General features: G+C 37.6%; 1 protein-coding gene across 1 annotated transcript in view; it reads left to right on the forward strand.

The window, feature by feature from the left end:
* RARS2 (arginyl-tRNA synthetase 2, mitochondrial) overlaps positions 1-10,478 on the forward strand; it is a 76,613-nt gene that overhangs the window by 22,449 nt on the left and 43,686 nt on the right. The window contains exons 3-4 of the mRNA XM_011984466.1: positions 2,634-2,736; positions 4,083-4,166. Coding sequence (XP_011839856.1) covers positions 2,634-2,736; positions 4,083-4,166 — 187 coding nt within the window. The remainder of the gene's footprint in view (positions 1-2,633; positions 2,737-4,082; positions 4,167-10,478) is intronic.

The raw sequence follows: 10,478 nt of genomic DNA on the forward strand, positions 1-10,478 counted from the left end.
GCTCTATTGGTCGCTGAGGCTGGAGTGCAATGGCAGAATCATGGCTTACTGCAGCCTCGACCTCCCAGGTTCAAGCTATCCTCCCATTTCAGCCTGCCAATTAGCTGGGACCAGAAGCGCAGGCCAGCACACTTGGCTAATTTTTTAAATTTTCTGTAGAGACAGTGTCCACCTACGTTGCCCAGGCTAGTCTTGAACTCTTCAGCTTAAGTAATTCTCCCACCTTGGCCTCCCACACTAGAATTATAGGCATGAGCCAGTGTGTTGGGCTCTCCTCATCCACAGTTGTTTATTTTGATATCTACTGCATTTCATAGCCTAGATGTTTTGCCTTTTTAAAGGTTTTTTTTTTTAATTTATTTTTCTATTATAAAAGTAAAACAGATAATCTTCTTAAGGAAATTCAGGAAAATACAGAAGAATAAGAAAAGATAAAAGCCCTCAATAGTCTTACTATAGTAAGACAACTGATTTTAGCAAGTTGATGTACTTTTTACTTTTTTCTTGCCTTTAAAAAGATATAGCTATAAAACTACATAGAAATATGTAAGATTTTTAAATCCTTTTCCTGACATAATTCTTTTTTTTAATGAATATCTCTTTTAACAATGTTGTAACATTCCCTTGTTGATAGACATTTAGATTGTTTTCATTTTTTAATATGAATTTTTTTCTTAGAGATTGGGTCTTGCTATGTTGTCTAAGCTGGTCTTGTACTCCTGAGCTCAAGCAGTCCTCCTGCCGTGGCCTCCCAAAGTGCTGGAATTACAGGCATGAGCCACTGTACCTGCCCAAAGTATAATACATAGTAGGCTGCTGGTTGATGTATTAAGGCTCAGGAAAATTCTTAATGGTGATTGTAGACTAGGTTTTTAAATGTGGTGTTAACCAGAAGTCACACAGGAATTTTTAGTTATTTCCCTGAGTTTCATAAGTGTTAATGAAGGAAATAATTTGTGCCTCCTCAAAAATAAGTCTTTTCATTCCAGTGACAGATGGGCTGGATAAATAATGTTTCAACCCTCTTACTCTACCTATCGAGTCTCATTCTCTAGTTCCATATTAAACACCAGAAGATAAATTAATGTGAATAGTTATAATAGATGCTTATATGTTGATTTAAAAATATTTTTTTGCACCTTGAACTATTTCAAACCTACAGAAAAATTCATAGAGAATGATGTAATGAGTACTCTCATGGTCACTTTCTAAGCTGTCAAGTCCTTTTTCCAAATGTACTTCAAGTCTTATTTTGTAGGGAAAGGAAGGGCTTTTGATTTTTATTAAGCATTACAGATAATGTTGAAATCACTGATATGTATTTGTTTGACTTCATTCCCTACCCTGCTTTCCTAGAGAGAACTGATCTCATGATGCAAATGATTTATTTTCACTAATCAGTTGCTTTGTGTTTGTTTCTTTGTTTTTGTATTGTTTTTTCACCTACCCAGTGAAAAGAATAAATGGCATTGTCTGTCTTTTTAATGAACTGCTGAGTGTTAAGAATAATATTCTTCTTTTTCTCATGTCAAAACTCAAATTACAACATTTAAAAAATACATCATTTGGAGGTCAGTGGAAGGGTTTAAATGAAGCATACCTTTGGAGTAGTAGAGGAAGCGTTGTAGAAGAGGTCAAGAGACCTGGGCCCTTTTCTCAATCTGTGTTTATTTGCCGTAGGATTTTAAAGGAGACGTTTAGCTTGCCAGACATCAGTTTTCATGTCTATAAAATAAGGTGACTGCTCTACCTGTTTCACAGAGATACCATAAAGCTACATTTGGGTAATAGAAGAAGAAGAATTTTTTGAGATGGGGTCTTGCTCTGTCACCCAGGCTGGTGTGCAGTGGCACGATCTTGGCTCACTGCAACCTCTGCCTCCCGGGTTCAAGCAATTCTCGTGCCTCAACCTCCCGAGTAGCTGGTGTGCGCCCCCATGCCCAGCTAATTTTTGTGTTTTTAGTAGAGATGGGGTTTCTCCATGTTGGCCAGGCTGCTCTCAAACTCCTGACCTTAAGTGATCCACCTGTCTCGGCCTCTGAAAGTGCTGGGATTACAGGCGTGAGCCATCGCACCTGGACAGAAGAGGAAGAATTTTATAAGACGATAAGAAAAATATTCCAAATAAATACTAGGTTATTTCTAATTTTCTTGGTTTTAATTTTGTTTTTTTTTATTTATTTTATTTTATTTACTTTTTTGAGACGGAGCTTCACTCTTGTCACCCAAGCTGGAGTGCAGTGGCGTAATCTTGGCTCACTGCAATCTCCACCTCCAGGAGTCAAGCGATTCCCCTGCCTCAGTCTCCCAAGCACCTGGGACTATAGGTATACACCACCATGCCTGGCTAATTTGTGTGTGTGTATTTTTAGTAGAGATGGAGTTTCACCATGTGGCCAGGCTGGTCTAGAACTCCTGACCTCGGGTGATCTGCCTGCCTCGGCCTCCTAACGTGCTGAGATTACAGGCATGAGCCACCGCTCCTGGCCCCTTGCTTTTAATTTTGAAAGTACACAGAACACCTTATTCTGGTAAAGGTATGTCTCAATAGAGAACTCATAGTGATGAGTCTTTGTTACACAACTAATTCTTTTAAGGTAACAGGTCTACCTCGTTTCAATGTCTGTCTTTAGAGAAGTAGCTGATTTTCAGCTTTCTGTGGATTCTTTGTTGGAAGAAGACAATGACCATTCAAGACCAGATACTCAAGTTCAAGCCAAGAGACTAGCAGAGAAGGTACTTTAGCACTATTATCTTTTTGACATTGTAATAAACTTGTTATTTTAAAAAAAATACTCTGCAGGCTATCTCAGCCATAATAGTGAATTTAATAGTGTTTCTTTGTTCGAGGCATCTTGTGTAATATAATTTAAATTCATTTTAGCCACATACTATAAGGTTATAATGATTTTTCAAATTAGTTATAAAGCATTCCTCTTGAGCTGACATTGTTCAATTTTTTGATTAACCACTTACAGGAAGACTGAAGTGTTAATTAAATTTACACATTGAATCTGGATGGACTTTTGAATTTAGGAGAACAAGCTTGATAAATTAGAGCAGTGAGTTGCAATTTTTAAAATGAGTTTTTGAAAAGATGAACATTAAAATATGAGAAGAATTGATGAGATGTAAATAGAATCATGATTACAGAGAAGAGGTGGTTAGATGATTATAATAAGCCTCTTTCATTTCTAAGTTCTCTGATGGGTTTGATATCTAAAAGAGGAATTGAAAGGATTGTAAGGAATTACTAAATATAAATTGTTAGTGTAATTCCCTCAGAAAAGGCAGATATGTTGGACAAGCATATTAACATATGTCACAGAGGCAGTGTCTGGGAACTCTAAAGAACTGGAACAATGAAAGTCACTATCATAGAAAGAGATGCTTATTTACAGGATGAGTATGATAAAGGAGCATTGGTAGCTTAGTAAATATTTATTTGATCAGAAAATCACTCCCAGATATTTACCAGGAATAGAATTATTCAAAATATAATAATTATTTCCTTTTCCCCATTTCTTATAGGTTCTTAAAAATAAAGACTAGTTGCTCTTTAGTGACAGCAGATAATCTCTTCAAGTTCCATAGGTTTTTCATGAGATGGGTTCAGACATCTAATAGGTTAAAAAGTGAAGGCATATGCATAAGACGAACTATCTAAATTACATCTTATCTGTTGGTGCAGGTGCTTTAGCGTAGACCCTGACAGAATGTCATGTTCTGTGGCTCTCATGAAAGCTAGGTGAGATAAAAAGTGTTCATCGTATGTCAGAGTAGGTAGAATATGGGTAGAGTGATTTTTCTTACTTGTTAAAAGGTGAATTTGAGGGGAGGGAAAGGGAATGAGGAAGAGAGAGACTAAATACAGAATAGTATGTTAATTGGGAAAAAAAGAGAATGTGTTTACTTAAATAGAATTATGGAACTAAAGAGATTGCCTAAGAACTAGGACCCGATATAGGGACCAGGAAAGATGACTGACTTGTGTCTTTGTAAGCCAAAAATGGTATTAGAACTACATATCTCATTAGGCCTATTATATAACATACCTACTTTGTGCGATTTGTTCTTTTCAGCTAAGATGTGATACAGTGGTGAGTGAAATCAGTACTGGTCAAAGGACTGTAAATTTCAAAATAAACAGAGAGCTCTTAACAAAGGTAAGAATAAGTTAATATCCAGCCATTGTGCTTTCATTCTCTCTGCTTTAGCCACAGTGGTCTTCCTCCAGTTCTTAAATTCATTATACCTTCTCTAGCCTCAAAACCTTTGCACACACTGATCCATAACTTGGGGAGTGCCACCCCGAGTTAACACCTGCTCATCCTTTAAATCTTGATATTTCTTTGGCAGTACCTTTCTGACCCCTTCATTTATATGCTCTCGTAGCACTGTACAGTCATATACCACATAATGACATTTCATACGCAGTGTGTATAGATGATGGTCCCATAAGACAATATCATATTTTCTCTGTGTTTAGATATATTTAGGTATACAGACACTATTGCATACAGTATTCAGTACAGTAACATGCTGTACAGATTTGTAGCCTAGGAACAATAGGCTATAACATACAGCCTAGGCGTGTAGTAGACTATATCATCTAAGTTTATAGAAGCACTTGGGAGGCCGAGGCAGGAGGATCACTTGAGCCTGGGAGTTCGAGACTGCTCCTGGCAGCATAGCGAGACCCTATCTCTACAAAAAAATTAAAAAATTAGCCACACATGGTAGTTTGCGCCTGCAGTCCCAGCTACTCTGGAGGCTGAGGTAGGAGGATCACTTGAGCCTGGGAGGTTGAGGTTGCAGTGAGCTGTGATTGTGCCATTGCACTCCAACCTAGGTGACAGAGCGAGACCTTTTCTCAAAAATTTCAGTGGCCATGAATTTTCAAGCTTTATTTCAATTAACAAACTAAAGAAATTTTTTCTAATTTGAGGATACCCATTAGCTCACTTATTAAAAATATTCCCAAATCCTTCTCAATTGACAATGCAGGGACAAGGGTCAGGGCTTTGAAGTCCAGCTACTCTTTCGCATAGGGGAATTCTTCCGTATTGCAGCCTTGAGGATCTGAATCTTAGTGGGAATTTGATTAAAGGAGCAAGCAGTCTGCTTACAGTTGCCCTGCTTAGTGTCACAGTAAAGCCAGATCCTAGAGCAGTGAGCACTCATGTTCAGAAAAGGACTATTGAATGTACCTCTACTATGTGTTACAATTTTAATGATAATTCTTCTTTACTCAAAACTTAATTTATTCTACATTTGGCTGTCAACCTAAAAGGAGGAAACTGAGGCAAAATTAATATAAGTAGAGAGTTTACTTGGGCCAAGCTTAAGGATTGCAGCTGAGGAGCACAGATTCAAGTTGCCCTGAATATACCCTTTGATCGGCAGCAGTTACAAGTGGATTTTTAAAGGGAAAGAAGAGGGAGTTTGAGTTGTTAACCAGAATTTACATTAAAATAATGTAAACTATTGATAGGCTGTATATTTTTCTTTGTATCACAAATTCCAGTAACATGAAGATAACGTGTGAGGCAGCTAGTTGGGAACAAAATCACATAAAACAATTGTCCCCAGCCATATGAGGGAGAGTTTGTGCATAACTGATGTCTGATAGGCATGTCTTTCTGGGCCTGCATACCTCACATAGCTGAGATTACTCTGAGCTATTTTTCTTTTCTCAAGCTTATAGCATCTGCTTTTCTCACATATTGTATCTCTAGTTTTATAATTTTAACTGTTTTACAGTCCATTTTTTAATAAGTAGGATAATACTCTAAAATAATAAAAGTAAATACATAAATCACTAACGTAGTCATTTATAATGAAGTATTATGTACTGTACATAATTGGATGTGCTATACTTTTATACAACTGACAGTGCAGTAAGTTAGTTTACACTATAATTTTTAGGTCTCAGATGGTGGTCCTTTGCATGGTTTTTTTTGAGACGGAGTTTTGCTCTTGTTGCCCAGGCTGGAGTGCAGTGGCACAATCTTGGCTTACCGTAACCTCTACCTCCCAGGTTCAAGCAATCCTCCTGCCTCAGCCTCCCCGGGTAGCTGGAATTACAGGCATGTGCCACCATTCCCGGCTAATTTTATATTTTTAGTAGAGACGGGGTTTCTCCATGTTGGTCAGACTGGTCTTGAACTCCCAACCTCAGGTGATCCACCCACCTCACCCTCCCAAAGTGCTGGGATTACAGGCGTGAGCTACCACGCCTGGCCATCATTTGCATGTTTAATGGATTTTTCAGATCCCATCAAGAAAAAAAATTCAACTCTTGTTAGGACCAACAAAGAATTAATAAAGCTTTGCTTGAGAAGTAACCATAATGGCATTGCGAAGAACTGTCACTTTGGTACCAAACTTCTACCTGTCAGTAGCTTGCAGTACTTTCAAGAGAAACTGTAACTTCAATTAATATTTAATTGTTAAAAGGGAAAAAAGAAAGTATGATCTAAACTAAATAGAAAAAATGCAAACAAAACCCTCTTTTCTTAGGGATGCTTCAAAAATACACAATGGATAACATCATTTTATTTTACACTTTTCAGTTTGCCAAGTTAAACTTTGCATGTTTTACCAAAAGTAAAAGAAAAAGATACTCATTTAAATGGCTCCAGTTCTGCTCCAGTGGCTGCATCTATTTCACTAATAGACATTTTTCCCATAGGCAGTGGATGCATTCAAGTCACATGTAGTTTCTGTAAATAGGAATGAATGATTTTAAGCACTTTTCAACTGTTGACCAAAGAATTAACAGGTAGGGTAGTACTGATAACTTCCTTATACATAGGGAGGTGAGTGATGGCTTCCTTGGTAGTCCTGATCAGAGCCATAAAGAAATAATTAACCAACAAAGAGTTAGATAAAATAACAAAACTTGTCTACAGAAAAAGACAATGGTGATAGACAAAGTACCAGTTAATTGGAATATTCATTAATTGCTAAGCATTCCAAAAAGTGAAACCTTTGAAAGATTTCATTCTAATTAAAAGCCTTTTATGCACCAGTATTTACATTACTGAATACAACTTACGTTTAAACATACATACTGATAAATAGGTGGGCCTCTAGCTTATTCATCTGTTAGAATATCTGGGAACATTTGTAACTCACTGACATTCTGCAGTTAAAAGCTTTCATTTGATTTAATAAATCTGCTTATTATTTGCCAGAGTCTAAATTACTGATATCTAAAGATAAAGTGGCTTGGATCTCGACCTCAAGGAGCTTGCAATGTAAAAGAAAAGCATAAAAAGAACCTCAGTGTAACATGTAATGGAAACAATAATGTGACGAGTATTATAATGGTGGCATATTTAAGATGCAACCTTAGTGTAAAAAGGGGTACATGTATGTGTATCTTGAGGAAGGGACATAACCTTGAATTGGAATGAAGATTAAAAATATATCTGGGAGATACAAGAACAGGCATTCCAGGCAGAGGGGATGGCTTGGGACAGAGTACAGATAGTCAGAAACATGGCATCATCTGGAAATTAGCAGACAGTTGAGAGTATGGTTTGCGCATAGATGGCATGGGGGAGGATAAGAAATTAGTGTGAAAGGCCTTCTGTTCTTTGCATAAGAGTTTCAGCTTTTTCCTATAAGTCATCATTTTCCATGTTATGTGTATCACAGGCAGCACGTATGATGATTTTTGGTAGTATACAGTGAAACTTGTTTCATTTTAATAGATATTTATTGGCAGAAAAACCTAGCACTTCGAACTTGTGATTTTTATGGATATTAGAATGTGCCTTTTTTTTTTTCCTGTTTTTTTGAGATAGGGTCTTGCTTTGTCACCCAGGGTGGAAAGCAGTGGTGCGATCATAGCTTATTGCAGTCCCAACCTCCTGGGCTCAAGCAATCCTCTCGCCTCAGCCTTCAGAGCAGCTAGGACTAACAAGCGCAAGCCTCCATGCCCAGGCAGTTTTAAAAATTTTTTAATAGAGATGGGGTCTTCAACAGGCTGGTCTTATACTCCTGGCCTCAAGTGATTGTCCTGCCTGGGCCTCCCAAGCATGAACCACCATGCCCAGCCTATGGTATGCCTTTAAACAAATAAATTTCAAAAAAGTTCAAAAAAAAACAAAAGTGATAGGCGTGTGTCAGGTAAAAGTCAGATTATAAATTGATAAATATATTTTTAAATTTCTTTTTTTTTTTCCTTTAGAGATGGAGTCTCTGTCACTCAGGTTGGCGTATAGCATCATCATCGTAGCTTACTGCAGGGCTTGACCTGCTGGGCTCAAGTAATCCTCCCATCTCAGCTTCCAAAAGTAGCTGGGAATACAGTCACAGGCCACTACACTTGGCTACTTATTTAAAAAATTTTCAGTGATGGGGTCTTGCTATGTTGTACAGACTGATCTCAAACTCCTGGCCTCTAGCAGTCCTCCCAGCTCAGCCTCCCAAATTGTTGGGATTGCAGGTGTGAGACACTACACCTAGTTGATAAAATCTCTTAAACCGTTCGAATCATTGAAGGGTTTGAATAAAATACACTCGATTAAATGTATATGCTATGTAAAAAGATAGGTGTTATTGTTTTATTATATAGTCATGTGTTGCTTAACAATGGGATACATTCATAGAAATGTGTCCATAGGTGATTTTGTTATTAAAGGACATCATAGAATACTTACCCAAACCTAGATGATAAAACCGACTACAGAGACCTAGGCTATAAACTTGTACATCATGTAAATACCAAATACAGTATTTGTGCAATTGTGACACAGTGATATTTGTATCTTAACCTATCTAAACATAGGAAAGGTACAGTAAAAATACAGTATTAAATATAAAAGATGCTATACCTGTATTGGGCATTTACCGTGAATGGAGCTTGCAGGACTGGAAGCTGCTCTGGGTGAGTGAGTGATGAGTGCATGTGAAGGCCTCGAATATTACTGTACACTACTGTAGACATTACAAACACTGTACACTTAGGTTACAATGGGTTTATAAAAACATATTTTTCCTTGTACCGTAACTTCAGAATAAAATAACAAAAATTTAAAAAAATATTTTTCTTGGCTCGACATGGTGACTCACGCCTGTAATTCCAGCACTTTGAGAGGCTGAGGCAGGAGGATCACTTGAGCCCAGGAGTGCTGGGGCTGCAGTGAGCTAGGATCACACTGCTGTACTCCAGCCTGAGTGACAGAGCGAGCCCCTGTCTCTATTTTTTTTTTTTTTTTTTTTTTGAGACAGAGTTTCGCTCTTGTTGCCCAGGCTGGCGTGCAATGGCACAGACTCAGCTCCCACCTCCGCCCCCCCCCTGCGTTCAAGCGATTCTCCTGCCTCAGCCTCCCAAGTAGCTGGGATTACAGGTGCACGCCACCATGCCTGACTAGAGACCCTGTCTCTAAAAAAAATAAATATTTTTCTTTCTTCAATAATAAATTAACCTTAGCTGACTGTAACATTTTTATTCTGTAAACTTTTTCATTTTTTAAACTTTTTTCTTCTATTTGTTTTTCTTTATATCTCAGCTTAATTTTTTAACTTTTGAACTCTTTTGTAATAGCAGCTTAAAACAAACACATTATACAACTGTACAAAAATATATCCTTATTCTGTAAGCTTTTTCTAATTTTTTAAATTTACTTTTTAGACTTTTTTGTTAAAAGCTAAGACACAAACACATTAGCCTCAGCCTACACAGGGTCAGGATCATCAATATCACTGTCTTCACCTCCACATCTTGTCCCACTGGAAAGTCTTCGGGGGCAATAACACACATGAAGCTGTCATCTTCTATGATGACAGTGCCTTCTGGAGTATCTCCTAAAGGACCTACCTGAGGCAGTTTTACAGTTAATTGTTTTTAATAAGTATAAGGAGTACACTTTAAAATTATGATTTAAAAATATAGTAGATTAAATACATAAATCAGTACAGTCCTTTATTATTATCAAGTATTATGTGGTGTACATAATTGTATGTGCTATTCTTTTATAAGACTGGCAGCCTAGCCTAGTAGGTTTGTTTACATCAGCGTCACCACAAACATGTGAGTACTGCAGTGCACTAGGCATTATGACCTGCTGCAACATTGCTGGGTGATAAGAATTTTTCAGCTCTGTTACAGTCTTAATGGGACCACCATTGTATATATGTGTGGTTCATCATTGACTGACACATTGTTATTTGGTGCGTTACTGTAGGTGTTGAGGTGTTGTTTTTGCAGTGGTATGGCTGACAGATGAGGACCTAAACCAGGGTAGAAGAACCAGTTATTAAGTAACTGTAACGATATTTAGGAGATAATACACATAGGACCCGGTGATTAACAGGTGACTAATTACAGAGGTTGAGGGAATAAGGTAAATGTTCAGGACTCCTAGGTTTCTGAGTAGGTTAGTTGGGTGAGTGGTAGTGCAGTTTGTGGAAATAGACAGTGTAGATGGAAGAACAAGTGTATTTTCTGTGAAATGCCTGAGAAG

The sequence above is a fragment of the Mandrillus leucophaeus genome, unplaced genomic scaffold (genome assembly GCF_000951045.1).
Source record: "Mandrillus leucophaeus isolate KB7577 unplaced genomic scaffold, Mleu.le_1.0 Scaffold268, whole genome shotgun sequence".
Classification (NCBI taxonomy): Eukaryota; Metazoa; Chordata; class Mammalia; order Primates; family Cercopithecidae; genus Mandrillus; species Mandrillus leucophaeus.